The sequence below is a fragment of the Micromonas commoda genome, chromosome 9 (genome assembly GCF_000090985.2).
Source record: "Micromonas commoda chromosome 9, complete sequence".
NCBI classification, from domain to species: Eukaryota; Viridiplantae; Chlorophyta; class Mamiellophyceae; order Mamiellales; family Mamiellaceae; genus Micromonas; species Micromonas commoda.
Window position 1 is genome coordinate 720,461 of NC_013046.1, and position 14,957 is coordinate 735,417.

The window sequence follows — 14,957 nt, forward strand, 5'->3', positions numbered from 1 at the left end:
ACGCGATGAGGACGATGTCACTCAGAGAGGAGTCGAGTCCATCTCCACCTTCTCCGCGCCGTCCCGAACGTTCGTGTCCACCGTCACCGCGGGAGCGTCGCCTTCGTTCGCCGCGGCGGCTGGAGACTCCTTCGGCTCCTTCGGCTCCTTCGGCTCCTTCGGCTCCTTCGGCTGCTTCGGCTCCTTCTGCGGCTTGGGCGCCTTGTGTTCGGTGTTCACGGCGGACATCGTCTTGTCCAGTCCGTCCACGAGCACCCCCCTCACCGCGTCGCACGCCTTGGCCCACGTCCCCTTGCTCTCCAGCTCCGTCGCCTCGTCGTCTCCGAACTTGGTGAGGACGTGGTCGTACACCTCGACTCCGGGTTTCGGCCGACCGATGCCGAACTTGACCCGCGCGAACACCTTATCTCCGCACACCTCGTCTATGATGTTGCGTATGCCGTTGTGTCCGCCGTGTCCGCCTTTGCCCTTGAGCTTGATCGCCCCCACCGCCGTGTCCAGGTCGTCGTACACCACCAGCAGGTTGGAGTTGGGGATCTTGTACCATCGGCACAGCGATCGGACCGACTCGCCGCTGAGGTTCATGTACGTCTGGGGCTTCGCGAGGAGCACGGGGACCCCCGCGATCTTACCGACTCCCACCTTCGCGCGGTGTCTCGCCGCGTCCGTCCACGATATGCCCTCCGTCCGCGCCAGGATGTCCAGCACGTCGAACCCGGCGTTGTGCCTGGTGCCCTCGAACCTGGAACCCGGATTGCCGAGCCCGACGAGGAGCCAGCGGCCGGGCTCGGCGACGCCCGCGCCCGCGGATCCGTGGCCGCGCACCCTCTCTATCAGGCGCATCGGCGCGGTCACCACCTTGCGGACCACCGCGAGCAAGCCCATCGGCGCCGGCGCGCGTGGCCAACTGCCTCGCCAACACTGTCTATCCCTCACCTCTGATGAGACAAACGTAAATACGGACCGCCGACTTCCGCCGACACACACACATGGGCGCAGCGCTGTCCACTCGCAAGGGCCGGGAGTCGAAGTCCGGCCCAACCTCGGGGGTTGTCAACCCGCAACACGCGTCGACTCAGCACTCCGACGTCCACGTGGATCTGAACGATCCGGAGGTGTCGTCCGCGGTGCGCGAGTACGCATCGCGCGTGTCCCAGTTTACCGAGGCGGACGAGAGATGGCTTCGATCTAACCAGGACGCCAAGAGGCTCGACGCGAACGTCCGCGTCGTCGGAGTGGCGGCGAGACACGCGGTGACCGGTCACCCCGTGGTACTCGTCACCTACCCCCTGAGAGTCGCGTACGACAGGTCCAGGGCTGGCCGGAAGGGCTACTCGACGCACAAGTGGGACTCCCGGAAAAAAGACGGACGCGTGCCCTGGACGAACACGTTCTGGCTGGTGTGCCCGGAGGTGGTCAGCGCCGTGGGACGGTTGGAGCACGCCGGGCTGGTTCGAGACTTTCACGCCAAGTTCGTGAAGGGGGACCCGACGCACGACGCGGACGCGGCGGCGACGTTCGCCAAACAGCACGCCAGGTACGCGGCGTTCAGGTGGAGTCTCCTGAGCGACGAGGACAAGGAACACTGCGAGAAGGAGGGGTACGCTTCGGTGCTGAGGGACTGCGGCGTGGGCGGCCTGAGGTTCGTCAACCAGGTCAAGTGCCTGCACCTGCAGTACGGGCACTACCTGGCGAGCGGGGGCGATAACGTGGTGGGCGAGTGGACGCGCGCGGAGCTCGTCCGCCGAGGTGAATCGATCGGCCGAGGCGAGGACGCGTCGGCGCCGGTCGAGGGGTGAGCCGGTGAATAAGCAAACAAACTCTCATGCATCATTTACACCGAATAACTTGAGGGTTATATACATCGAACACGCGGAATGTTAGTCTTCAAGCATCATCAACGAGCATTCGTGCTTCACCTCCTTCATGAGGACATCGTCTCCTTCGTGAGCGTAGATGGACACGTACTTTGGCAGGAGATCAACCGCCGCTGGATACTCGTTCATGATGCCAATGTTGAAAACCGGCGCCGGGACCTGAACGTAGGCACCCATGCCCGCGAGCTGACCGTCCTTGCCGTCAGGGATGGTGCACTCGCCCTTGGTGTTGTCGGGGTAGTCCCATTCCACGAAGCGCGCGGAGAGCTCAAACTCTCTGGGGTTGCACTTGTCCTGCTCGAAATCAGCAGTCTTTGACGAGGCGACAGTGTCGATTCCGGCGTACACAGACTGGCCGAGCTCAACCGCAGGTCCCGAGCAAATTTTACCGCCGAAGCAGACCTGGACGTTGCTCTCGACGCCGGCACTCATACCGAGCTGAAGGTGTGCAGCGGCGGTGGCAGCGTTGCTGTTCACGAATTTGACTTTGGGCTCCTTGAAGTTCACGAAGGGCTTCCCCTCCTCGAGTCCAACCTCAAAACCGGTGCCGGTGACGTCAAGATCGAACTTGATGTCGCCCTCCATGTCCGCCGTGACGTAGTAGGGCATCGAAAACGTCAGCACAAAGTTGACCTTGACGCTGAAGCCGTAGAAGAGGGCGATCTCCGAGTTGATCTCGATGGGATTTGACTTGCCCTCCAGGACGTCGCCCTGCTTGAACTTGCCGCCCTCCGAGTGCACCACGAAGGAGAGGCCCGTGTTGGTCTCGACGAAGAATCCGAGGGAGACCTGCTTGAGAAAGTCGGTGACCTTTTCGAAGGCTTCGCCCATCTTATTCAGCGCGCTCTTGAAGATGCCGCCGGCGGTGGACGCTGAATTCTTCAGCTCGTCGACGCAGCCGCCGAGATCGGCGATGGCCCGCTGGTGATCGGTCGCGTCTGCCGGGACGAGATGCGCGCAGCCACTGCGCTTTCCTGCGTTGTGGCCGAGTGCGCTCGACGCCGGAGACGGGGCCGGCGCTTTGTGATGCGACAGCTCGAAGGAGTGCCCGGCGGCGGGGTTCCACATCGTCCTGTGCTCCAGCAGCTGCGCGTAAACGCGCGAGGTGGCGAGCTTGGCGGCGTCCTCGACGTCGCGAATCACCGAGGCGTCGAGGTGCTCGAGCTCATCGATGAGGGCGTAGATCTCGGCGTGCGCTGCACGGGCGGTTTCGACTTCGTAGACGAGTTGCTTGAACTCTTCATCGTCAATGTCAGCGTCGGCGAGCAGCCTTCGGCCGCTGAGTTTGGATTTGAATCCTTCGAGCTTGGACTTGACCTTCTTGGTGAACTCGAGAGCTTGCTTCCCCTTCTTTTCGATCACACCGATTGCTTCCTTGACGACTTTGTCCGTGCCCTTTACCACCTGTTCGACGGAATCGTAGGCGTGCATGCATACGGGCTTGAGCGCGCTCTTGAAGCCGTTCACGAGGGAGGTTCCCAACGATGACGGGAGCTTGAACTCGGTGGGTCCCATGCACAAATCCCAGTAGCGATCCTCCTTGGGGAAGTACATGGAAAAGTCGCCGAGAGCCTCCGTCCACTCCGGTTGGGACAGCTTCTCGGGCCACTCGGGGATGACGTGCTGGGGCGTAGGGGTCGTGTCCGGAAGGAGATCCAGGAAGGGGGGCATGGGCACGCAGAAACCCTTCCCGAGCTCCGCCTCTTCGACGATCGGGGGTTGTACGATTCGGTCGGGCGCGAGATACTCGCGACCGGCGATCCTCGCCTCCCGTTCGTCGTGGAGCACCCTTCGGAACCGCTCGGCGGCGGCGGCGGGTTGGAATTCGGCCAAGAAGTGGGGAATCTCACCGGACTCGCCGTGGCGGCTCGCGGAGCCCATGCTCGCGGAGGCGCTGAAGGCGCCCTTGATGACGCCGTTGATGTTGTCGCTCAGAGCCTCTCCCTCGACGGGCATGAGAGAGTCGCAGAGCTTCTCCATCTCGCGCTTCATGGTTCCCGGTACCTCCTTCACGAAGTCGACGAACTTGTCTTTGAGCTGGGTGAGCTTGTTGCCGCCGCCGAGCTCAGATCCGGCGGCGACCTCGGCCTCGGCTCCGGGCGCGACCATCTGGTTAAGATCGGTGAACATCTTCCCGATGTCATCGAAGGCGTCTTCGATGTAGTCCTTGGCGTTTTTAATCTCGTCGACGAGCGTCTTTGCCTTCGAGACCAGTGTGTCAAACTCTTTGATCTCGTTTTTGACCTTTTCATGCCATTCGTCGGCTTGCTTCCATGTATCCGTCGCCTGCTTTCTGAGAGAATTGAGGCCTTTCTTGGCATGCTTGAGGCCTTTCTTGGCATGCTTCTTGACATGCTTGCCGAACTTCTTGCCATGCTTCTTGACATGCTTGAAGCCTTTCTTGATACCCTTGGCGATTTTCTTGCCGAACCAGCCGAGCTCAGCGTCTTCGTCATCGTCGTCGTGTCCAGCGTACATGTGCTGCGCGGCAGAGGTGACGTCCAGTTGCGCCTCCTCGTCGTCGTCATCCTCCTCGTCGACGACGAACTGGTCCATACGATGTACGGAGCTCGCGCGCCCGAGGGCAGATAGGGATGTATCGGACCCCAAGGACGTGATCACAGGCATGACAGAGCTTCCCGCGGAGAGGTGGACCGCGAGAAATGTAGCCAAGAAGCCGAGCAGCATCCCCACGACGAGCTGACGGGAGAGGGACGGAGGAAGTGGTCGAGGGGGATTGTCAGGACAGAGGGACGAACCGATCGATAAGACAGCGGGCGGTGCTTGGAAAGTTCTGAGGCAGAGCGACGGCCAAACGGCCAAACCCTCGCCGCGCAGGGAGCGAAGGGATGGTGTTTTTCTTCCCGAGAAAAGAAAACGCGCGACGCACCAGCGGGAAGGCATTTCGGCGAGTCCTGTCGACCCGATCCCCGAGTATCAGGGAGGCGTACTCGGTATTCATCATCACTCGAGCGTCAGCGGAGAGGTCGGAGGTACGACTTCTCGGGTGCCCGAGCTTATGAGGCTTCGCGGACGACCTTCCCGCTCAGTACCACGGCATACGATCCTCCTTGGAAGAGACTAAGTGGTGGTCCGTTACATCTGCAGGCATGTACAGAGTAGTTCCCAAAATCGGCAAGTTCGAAGCGGGTGCGCGAGAAGACCGGACCCGACACACGTCGAAACAGTCAGATAAACTTGCATTTTTGAATCATCTCTCCTCGTACCGTCTCCCGGTAGGACCCGGTCATAAAGATATTGTCAGCCTCCCTGACACAGGCAAACAGTCTGAAATCCTGTAACATCACGGGAAACAGATTTGTCGGTCATGTGTTTTGGTTTTTCGCCCGGCTGAAAAGCCTCCCTGACACATGCAAACAGTCTGAATTTCCTGTAATAATAACATTGCGGTCGAATTTTAGCGTCTATGAAGTACAGCCTTCAGAGATGTAACGGCAGCGTCTGGTCGCAGCCCTCGAAAGAGGCGACCGACTTGCAGAGCACGTCGCGCCCTGCCCGTGACAGAACGCGCGGGGAGTCCGCCTACTCTCTACCGCGATGCGCAGGGGAGATCCCTTCATCGGCTACGGTTCCGTTCCGGCGGGACCCAACGACAGACTCTTAGCTTCTGGCAACTCATCAACGCCGAGGCATCGAGCCAGGCAGTGGCTCCTCGCGGTGCGACGAACCTCCAAGTCCCTCGCCGCTCGCCTTCCCCCGCCTCGCGCCGGAGACTGACGTATCGCCCCCGAAAAACCTCAACGCGCGTCGTCACCAGGTCATGGGGCCCTTCATCGGCGTCCTCGCCGCGCTAGCGGTTCTCCACTGGGGCGCCGTCGACAGTCCTGACGTCCGAGTAGTGAACCTGTACGATACGGGTTTCGCTCTTCGCGTGCCGGAGATCCGCGCGCCCAGCCCCGCGCCCCTGGGTTCCGCCCCGATCTACGAGCCCGTCGTCGACGACGACGAAGACGAAGACGAAGACCAGGTCTCCTTGGTAGGCGACATGTCCGCGGCGGAGCTTGGCTTCTTCACCAAGAAATCGCGGGACAGCATCAAGAAAAAGTTATCTGAGGCGAAAAAGTCTCTCACGAAGTGGAAGGATGAGGCCGCGGATTACGCGAACAAGATCAAAGACGAGGCGGCAAAGGTGACAAATTTCGAGCACATCATCGAGTCGGTCAAAAATGCCCCGGGTGACGTCAAAGACGCCGTCGAAGGCGTCATCGACGATGTGAAAGCAATTTTCCCGAAGATTGGCGAGCTAATCGATGACGCCAAGGACATCGGCACGAGCATCCCCAAGAAGATCGAGGGTTTTGTCATGAACATCTTCGGTCAGATCGTCCCGACCTGCGCGGAGGCTCTCGTGTCCACCATCTCGTCGGCGTCGGCATCCGCGGGGCTCGGCGCTCCGCACGCACACCCGCATCACCAGCACTTCGTCGACTTCACCGAGGCGCTCCGCCCCGAGCTCCTCGCCGAGCAGCTCGGACGCGTGCTTCGCGGCGAGTCCGTCGACGTCGTCGTCCCGCAACCCCAGGTGCCCGACTACGCCGGCACCGGTACCTACCCGGGCTTCAGGATGGTCTCACCGGAAGAGCGCGCCAAGGCTCGACGCGAGCGACTCGAACGCGGCGAGGACGAGGACGAGGCTTCCTCCTCCCTCGGCGGCAGCGGGACGGAGCTGTGCTTCGACGTCCCGGGGTTCGCCGACATGTTTCCGGAGAAGCTCTCGAAGATCGACACCGTGATGCCCTGGCCCAAAGACGTCGTCGGCGTGGACCTTCCTCGTTTCGGCCTCAACGATCCGTCATGGCAGGTGTGCTTCGGCCCCACCGAGTTCCACGTGCCCATGAACGTCGGGAAGGACATGGTCGACGCGTTTGTCGCTTTCATCAGGCCCATCTTCATGGAGGTGGTCAACGCCGTCACGCGCATCGCCAAAGAAGTCGAGGAGGGCATTGAAAAGGCGATCGACGGCCTCGAAAAGGTTGCCAAAGAAGTCAAGGGATTCGGCGAGGACATCGAAGAGCTTATGGCCAAGATCAAGAAAGTGTTTGGCCGCCGTCTCCTGGAGGACATGGACGACGAGGAAAGAGAACAGCTTGCCAGGGAGATCATCCGCACGCACATCGCTCTCCTCGGCAAAGTCGAACGTCACACCGACAAGGTACGCGCCAAGGCGGACAACTACGTGAACGTCATCGAACGCATCACGCTCCTCGAACTGTCCAAGGTGCATGCCGCACTCCTGGGCTTCAACGGCGATTTTTCCAAGGTTCCCGCCATGTCCGAGCACCCCCAACTCGGCGGACCCATACAGCAGGGAATGAAAGATGCGAAAGCGAAGATGACGAGCGCCCTCGACGGGATGAAGGACATCAAGATGGGCTTCTTCGTCGAGAACAGGCAAAGCATCACCTTCACCGTGAGCCTCGATGCCGGCCAGATGATTGAGGGAGACCTCCTCCAGTCCGACGCCGTTCGCAAGAAGTTCAAGAACCCCATCACGTTTGGCCAGGAGGTTTACGTCGGCTTTGGCTTCAGTACAAAAGTCGACCTTCTGCTGGAATTCAAGATGCCGTGGGCCGCGTTCAGCGCCCTGGGAGGAGACTTCGAGTTTGAGCTCGCCATGGAGGGCGCGGGCATTGAGCTCGGCATCGAGAAGGGCAAGGTCAAGGTGGAGGCCATCAAGCCGAAGGTCACCCTGACTCCCAAGGGCGACGCGTCCATCGCGCTGCACGTGCACAGCGGCATGCACGGTCGCGCGAGCGGTTACATGTCGCTCTGCTTCTGGAGCAACATCTGCGTCGGCCCCGAGGTTTCCTTCCAACAGGGCCTCTGGGCTGGAGTGGACGCGTTCGTGGCGCAGGGATCCTCCGCCCTCGACGAATGCCACGGCGGCGACAACTTCGAGAAGGAGCTCTCCACCATGTTCATCGATTGGGATTACCCCGATGAGACGAAGGAGAAGTGCAAGACCGACGACGACGACGAGTCCCTCTTCGCCGCTGGCCTCGGCGCCTACTTCCAGCTCGACTCCCCCACCCTCGACGTGCTCATCGTCACCACCACTCCCGACGACAACTCCAACTGCGGAGGGAGCGGCGAGTGCGCCATCGATCCCCTGGTGCTGTACACGAATCGCGACGCGCCTCCGATGGTCCAGCAACAGATTGGCGAACCTAAGTGCGCCGTGTGTACATTCCCGTTCACGTGCGAGAGCAAAAAGTCGTACGAGTCCACGAAAGAGTAAGGTGGCTGACATCGCCTCCCTTGAGTTATTGTACATGTGAAGTAACCCTGTCTCATCACGTTTTAACTAGCGTCGCCGTCGTCACAGTTCGATACCCGCCGCCCTGAGCTTGCCCGCGACGTACGCCGCCCTCTCCTCCCGCGTGTCGCACTCGTCCAGCTCGAACCACGGCATCGTCACCACCCTCCCGTGCCTCTTGCGCAGGAACATGTCCCGCAGCTCCGTCGCCGTCGTCCGCCGCGTGACCCGACCCACGTCGCCGGTTTCCAAGACGACAATCTCATCCACGAAGTGCGTCGGTCCGTCAACCTCGATCGCGCAGTCGTGCGCCGGGACGTACAGGTCCAGGGAGAAGTACTCGTCGTCGGTGAGGCACTCCATCTCGTGCCCGATTCCGAGGTACGCGAGCGCCTCCGCAACCTCGCGGTGACCGCTCGACACCTCCACCTCCTCGAACGCGTTCCGGGTCCACGCCTCCTCCGCGTCGACGGCGAGCCACGGCGGGAAGTGCCTCGCGCCGTCCACGAGCGCCGCCGCGTCCGGCCTGTCCAGCACCACGTCCACCCCGACGCCCTTCTTCCCAACCGCGCTCACGCCGATGAGCTCCGCGTGTATCAGGTACGCGTGGAAAAAGTTGCACCAGTTGACGTCGAGCATCGCGCGCGTGTCCAGCTCGCCAGCCGCGCGCCACAGTGCCCCGTAGCACCGCGGTAAGGGCGCGCCGCGGGTCGCCGCCAGCGCCAGGAACGACCACAGCGCGTTCGCCACGTTCCTCGCGCTCATCGATCCCGCCGTCCGCGCCGCCGCCGCGTCGAGAGCGTCAAACGCGTCCCTTCCGGGAACCACACCGAGCCGGGCGTAGGCGTACACGACGTGAGCGACGTGCGAGGCGTCCGCGGATGGCGCGACGGCGACGACGGCGCGCTCCAGCACCGCCCACGAGTTTGAACTCGCGCGTCGCCCGCACGCGGCGTAGCAGTACATGACGCCGCCGAGGTGCGCGGCGTCCATGGCCGGGGCGCATCGCACCGCGGCGGCTTCGAGCGCGCGCCAGGTGTCGTCGCCAGAGATGGCGAGGAGGCCCTCGCGCCGGACGTCGTTGAGCGCGTACCCCATCATCACCCCCGCCACGTCCGACGGCGTCATGGCGGGAGCCAGCCGGCGCTCAGCCTGAGCCAGCGCCCGCAAAGTCTCTACGCTCGGCACGAGCCCGGGCGAGAGCGTGGACAGCGCCCACGCGACGTTGCACACGTCCCTCGCGTTCATCGACCTCGCAAGTCGCCGCGTCGCCCGCTCCAGTGACCTCGCGCATCGATCCGAAGGCACCGAGCCGAGTTGCGCGAACGACCACCACGCCACCGCCTGGTCCCTGATCGACAGCTCGGGTTCCACCCTCACGATCGCCGCCTCCAGCGCCCTCAGCGTCGCCTCCGCGGGTAACCTACCCGACGTGGCGTAGGCCCAGAGCGAGTTGCCGACGCCCTGCGGGGTCATCGTTCCCGCGCAGTTAGCCGCCGAGAGGTCCAGCGCGCGCCACGCGTCATCCGTCAGTTCCCACCCCAGCGTCGCGCACGCCCACGCCACGTTCGACGTCTCCACCGCGTTCATCTCCCCATTCCGCGCGGCCCTCACGACTGAACGCTCGGTCGCCTCCCACGTCGCCCGCGACGGCTGCCACCCGATCTTGGCGAACCCCCACAGCAAATTCGCCACCTCCACGCCAGTCGAATGCTTCTCCAACGCGTCCGGCGTTTTCCGCTCCAGCGACGTCAGCAGGTCGTACACGCCCGTGGACGTCATCTCCACCGCGCCGGCGTCCACGGCGGCGGCGACGGAGTGGACGACGCTGGCGTGCGCCCTGGCGTCGAGCTCGCCCGCGTCGCACATGTCGCGAGCGACTTTGACGACGTCGCGCCATCTTTTATCGTCGCCGAACCGCACCCGCGGGACCACGCCCGCCGAGCTATTGTTATCCCTCTGCGCCAACCGCGCGAGTCTGTGCATCGCGGCCGCGACGTGTATGCGGTCGAACTCGTCCACGTGCCTCGCGACGAGGTCGAGCGTCATAGCGACGGATTCGGCTCGCGATATGGTGGCGGTGAGCGCTGAGGCGGGATCTCCCCCCCTCTGCCTGGCGTCCACGCCGAACATGGCGTCGACGCACTTGCGGAGGCTGAAGTCGACGGCGGTTCCGTCCACGCGCGTCGCCACGAAGGAGCGGTACCCCTCCGTCGGGTGGAGCGACACCCTGAACGTCGCGACGCCGTCGCCCATCTTGTCTCGCGCGTCGGGGTGCCGCCCCAGCGCGTCGAGCAAGACGGCGTGCGTCTCCCCCGCGACGGGCCAGTCCTCGTCCACCGGGGATGTCTCCAGCAGACGGTTGAAGAAGCGCATGGCGTCGTCGGGGGAACCGAACGTCACGGCTCCGTCGCCCAGGGTCACCGACGGCCAGTCCCGACCGCCGCCCCGCGTCGTCCCTCCTCGGGGACGAGGAGCGCGACCGCCGCCCCGCGCGCCTCCTCGCCTCGAACCCGTCGACGACGCCCCCCGCGATGACCCGCGGACGCCGCGCGGGGTCGCGGACGAGGACGACGGTTCACTCAGCGCCGCGCGGGTGTCGACCCGCGCTCGCGCCACCCGAGCCGCCGACGCCAACGCGGCCGCCATGCTCCCGACACCGCCCGATGTGATTCCCTCGTAGCTTTCGTGTGCACCGTCTCGCCAGCGATGGATCTCGGGGCGTCCGGCCTGCGATGATGGTCAACCGACCGATTCGGGCGAAACAAAACACGAATCGGGCGAGTCAAACCCAAATCGACGGTTCGAGCCTTCCCGCCAGGTCCATCGAGAAAGGAGTGGATCAAGGCCGATCCGAGGCTCGCTGTGGGCCTCTGGTTGTCGGGACGCGGGGACCTAATTCGAGGTTCCAGGTTCAAAGGCGGGAACGTCTGGAGGGCGGGAGGCAGTGTGAACGTCGCGTGCAAACGCCCGTCATCAGCAGCGAGACCCGCCGGCAAAGCCCAGCGGCACATCGCTCGAAGGCCCGGTCGAGTTCGATCGACCCCCTTCACTCGGAAGCGCTCCGGCGTCGATAGGTGAGAGCTCCGCGCGTCCGCGTCGAGCGGCGTGTCCCGAACCGCCAGCCGTGGGAGCTGTTTTTTCCCTGCGTTTGGCGATCTCCGATCGGGCGCGATCTGCGCGTCGTTCGCGGCGCTCGCCGGCTCGGGTCCATCGATCCCGACCCGCCGCGATCGCGACGACGGTGCGAACGGTCGTTCACGATCGACCGGAGGGCCTCGGATCGACCCGCGGGTGTCAACGCGCTTCGATCGTGGCGTCGTGATCACGCGGGGGTTTGGGTCGTCCGCCTCCGCGAAGAGGCTTGTTCGACTTCGATTTCGCCCGTTCGCGCGGCGGATCTGCGCGACGCCGGTCGCCTTCCGCTCCCGCTCGCGCCGCATCCCGGCTCCGTGCCACGCGTTGATCGCCACTTGAAACCACGCGCCACGCGATCGTCGATCGAACCGTCGCTGACGCCCTCCCCTCCCCTTTTTCCCGCGCGCGATCAGGCCCGCCTATCGCGATGGCTGCGCAGGCCGTGATGGATCAGTTCACCCGCTTCGTCGAGGAGAACGTCCGGTTCAGCCAGGAGGATTTCGCCATCCTCGGGCTGAACATGGTCGGTTGCGTCTTCGTCTACTACTTCATGAGGCTGCTCAGGCTGCCGGACCACTCCTGGTACCTGACCCTCTACTCGTCAGGCGTCACGTCCTTCTTCGGCGTCTACTTCTTTTACCACCTGGTCAAGGACGGCTTCGCCGCGGCGCTGAGCAACGAGCAGGACATCACCCGGTACCTCGCCATCTTCTTCATCGGGTACTGCATCATGGACCTCTCGCTCGGTACCCTCCACTACGGCAGCCTGGTGACGTACGACGACGGGTGGGTGCACCACTTTTTGTACATCGTGATCCTCGCGTACCTGCTGCACAACAACATGACGCCGCTCTTCGCCGTCGCGCTCGTCGAGGAGCTGCCCATCATCTTACTGTCCATCTTCGAGGTGCAGGACAAGCGGAGGCCCTCGCTTCTCTTCGGCGTCCTCTACTACGTCACCCGCGTGGTGTTCCACACCGTGCTCATCTACAAGGCGTACCCCATGTCCAGGTTCGTCTTCGTGGGCGGCCTCGGCTTGCTCCTCTGGCACGTCGAGGTGTTCCAGGGCTGGGTCCGCGGCTACCTCATGCGCTCGCACGCCCGCCAGCGCATGAGCTTCAGGGCCAAGCTCACCTTGATGTTCGCCATGCTCATCTCCCAGATTGGAACCCACGCCTTTGTCGCTTACGAGGTTGTCGAGAATCTCCCCAGGGACGCCAACTACGCGCCCATGGCTGCGCTCCACGGCCTCGTCTTCGTGTACTTCCTCTACCGTTTCGGCGTCGTTGTGCACGACGTGTACACGCAGAACTTCATCATGACCTCCATCGGCCGCAAGAAGATCATCTACAACATCTCTTGGGAGGATCCCGCCATCGACCACACCGTGATGCACATGAAGGAGGACGACGTGGTCCTGACCATCTCCTCCGCCGGGTGCAACGTGCTCGACTACCTGTGCGAGGGGCCCAAGAAGATCATCGCCGTGGACATGAACTGGGCGCAGCTTCACGTCCTGGAGCTCAAGCTCGCGGGAATCCGTTGCCTCACCTGGAAGCAGTTCTTCGCCATCTGGGGCCGCTCCGACTTTAAGGTGTTCACCGAAGTTTACAAGTCCAAGCTCCGACCCCTCCTCGCCAAGGAGACGGCCGAGTTCTGGGACCAGAACACACACCTCTTCCGCGACAACTTCATGTACGCGGGCACCTCCGGCTTGATGGCCAAGATCCTGTGCATGCCCCTGATCTGGTCCGGCGTCCGGGAGAAGGTGAGGAACCGCACCCCCATCGAGGGCAAGGGCGGCATCCTCTTCCAGCTCACCCTCAAGATCTGTTCCATCACCTCGCTGTGGTCCGTCTTCGCCCCGCTCGGCGGCGTGCCCCTCGAGCAGCTCAACCTGCTGTCCCGCAACCCCCAGGTGTTTGTCGAGCGCCTCGTCGAGGTTCTCACCACCCGCATCTGGAAGCCCAACAACTACTTCTACTACGGGTACATCGTCGGCGAGTTCGCGCCCGACTGCTGCCCGAGGTACCTGGAGGAGAAGAACTTCGCCATCATGAAGCAGCGCGTGGACCGCGTGAAGGTGTTCCACGGCACCTGGGCGCAGGGTGCCGAGGCGGAGGGCCCCGGCTCCATCACCATCGCGTCCCTCCTCGACTCCATGGACTGGATGCCCCCCACCATGATTGCCGAGAACATCTCCAAGGTCATCGCCAACATGGACAGGAAGAAGGGCCGCATCTTCTGGCGCTCTTTCGCCGACCGCGTTCACTCCCCGGTCCTCGCGCACATCAAGGCGGACCTCGTCGACACCTACGACCGCGTGGGCTGGTACCTCACCCAGTTCATCGGACCGGTGCCCGAGCCCTACGACCCCGCCATGCTCGAGTGCACCGGCACCGACAGCAGGCCCGTCAACTCCTTCCTGGACGACGTCGCGGTCATGGCCGCGATGGCCAAGCAGGGCCTGGCCTCCAAGAAGGACGTCCGCGCCTTTTACAAGTCGCAGGGCAAGAGGTACGACGGGTTCCGCGAGGCGCTCCTGCCCGGCCGCGATCTGCTCATGCAGCACGCGGTGCCGTGGGTCAAGACGCCGAAGACGTGGATCTCGGTCGGGTGCGGGACCGCGCGGGACATCGAGTTCGTCACGGGTCACGTCAAGGCTGCGGGTACCAAGGTGATCCTGGTGGACCTCTCCGACGCGCTGCTCGACATGGCTCGCCAGAGGGTCATCGACCTCGGCCTCCAGACCCAGGTGCAGCTCGTGGAGGGCGACATCAACGACCCCAAGATCAGGAAGCAGCTGCCCGAGGCTGACCTCGTCACGTGCTCCTACTGCCTCACCATGATCCCGAAGTGGAAGGATGCCCTGAAGAACATGCTCGACCTGGTCAAGCCGGGTGGCAACCTCGCCCTCATCGACTTTGTCACCCGCGAGGGCAGGGAGAGCAACTGGGATCAGAAGCTCTACAAGTGGTGGTTCGCCATGGACGGCGTGTACTTCAACCGCGAACACGTCGACTGGCTTCGCGCGCAAAGGAGCCTGTCGACGATCTGGTACAGCGAGGAGGAGTCCAGGGTGCCCTACACCCCGTACTACCCCACGCACTACCTCTACGTCGGCGAGAAGAAGGCCAAGTAAGGGGAAGGGTCCACATTCTTTAACGACGTGAACGTCGTCAATATTACTGGGACGGGTTTCCGGGATGCATGACCTAGACTTACAGGGTTCTTAGGTACGTGTTGGGGGAGAGAGAGAGTTGGGGGAGAGAGGGGCGGGGACGGCCGACGGCTGCGGCTGAGGATCGGATCGTCCCCCGCACCCCGAGCCTTCGCTGGGCCCTTTCCGACGTGGGGAGGGCGAGCGAACGCGAATTGGCTCAATGTCTGAAAGATAGTTCACTGCGGTGACGCGCTTTTTATAAACAAACCGCAATTTACTCGCACATGCGAACGCCGGGCGGGGGGAAAGGGATAGAGGAAGGAGGTAAGGGAAAACGCGGGAGCGCGACCCGTTTTCTACATTTGAATTCCTTTGGATGAGGCCGCTGACGAGGATGAAAAAGCTGCTCCTCCCAAGGACGATTCAATAGACCGTGTTTATCCCTTTTGTGGCCGCCAAGAATATTTGCGTGGGGGGTTCAAGAGCCAAAATTTTCCAAGTT

General features: G+C 63.0%; 6 protein-coding genes across 6 annotated transcripts; 3 read left to right on the forward strand and 3 right to left on the reverse strand.

The window, feature by feature from the left end:
• Nucleotides 1-21: 21 nt before the first annotated feature.
• Nucleotides 22-885, reverse strand: MICPUN_61395 (peptidyl-tRNA hydrolase, potentially chloroplast precursor; the record flags this gene model as incomplete). The annotated part of the gene is made up of 1 exon (XM_002504586.1): nt 22-885. The coding sequence occupies one exon, from the start codon at nt 883-885 to the stop codon at nt 22-24; it is 864 nt and encodes a 287-aa protein (XP_002504632.1).
• A 104-nt stretch (nt 886-989) lies between these two features.
• On the forward strand, nt 990-1,799 carry MICPUN_61396 (predicted protein; the record flags this gene model as incomplete). The annotated part of the gene is made up of 1 exon (XM_002504269.1): nt 990-1,799. One exon carries the CDS (start codon nt 990-992, stop codon nt 1,797-1,799), a length of 810 nt encoding a protein of 269 aa, XP_002504315.1.
• Nucleotides 1,800-1,809: 10 nt separating this feature from the next.
• Nucleotides 1,810-2,493, reverse strand: MICPUN_108910 (predicted protein). The gene has a single exon (XM_002504587.1). It carries the CDS (start codon nt 2,460-2,462, stop codon nt 1,881-1,883), a length of 582 nt encoding a protein of 193 aa, XP_002504633.1. The 5' UTR covers nt 2,463-2,493; the 3' UTR covers nt 1,810-1,880.
• Nucleotides 2,494-6,934: 4,441 nt separating this feature from the next.
• On the forward strand, nt 6,935-8,190 carry MICPUN_108911 (predicted protein). The gene has a single exon (XM_002504270.1). It carries the CDS (start codon nt 6,961-6,963, stop codon nt 8,134-8,136), a length of 1,176 nt encoding a protein of 391 aa, XP_002504316.1. The 5' UTR covers nt 6,935-6,960; the 3' UTR covers nt 8,137-8,190.
• A 27-nt stretch (nt 8,191-8,217) lies between these two features.
• On the reverse strand, nt 8,218-10,803 carry MICPUN_61399 (predicted protein; the record flags this gene model as incomplete). The annotated part of the gene is made up of 1 exon (XM_002504588.1): nt 8,218-10,803. The coding sequence occupies one exon, from the start codon at nt 10,801-10,803 to the stop codon at nt 8,218-8,220; it is 2,586 nt and encodes an 861-aa protein (XP_002504634.1).
• A 2,508-nt stretch (nt 10,804-13,311) lies between these two features.
• MICPUN_108912 (predicted protein) lies at nt 13,312-14,737 on the forward strand. Its single transcript, XM_002504271.1, has one exon. The coding sequence runs from the start codon at nt 13,349-13,351 to the stop codon at nt 14,432-14,434; it is 1,086 nt and encodes a 361-aa protein (XP_002504317.1). The 5' UTR covers nt 13,312-13,348; the 3' UTR covers nt 14,435-14,737.
• Nucleotides 14,738-14,957: the final 220 nt, after the last annotated feature.

Bases quoted from the DNA above. Each gene is read 5' to 3' on its own strand.
- MICPUN_108910 (XM_002504587.1), bottom strand. From the start codon at position 2,462: ATGGAGGGCGACATCAAGTTCGATCTTGACGTCACCGGCACCGGTTTT.
- MICPUN_108912 (XM_002504271.1), top strand. From the start codon at position 13,349: ATGAAGCAGCGCGTGGACCGCGTGAAGGTGTTCCACGGCACCTGGGCG.
- MICPUN_108911 (XM_002504270.1), top strand. From the start codon at position 6,961: ATGGACGACGAGGAAAGAGAACAGCTTGCCAGGGAGATCATCCGCACG.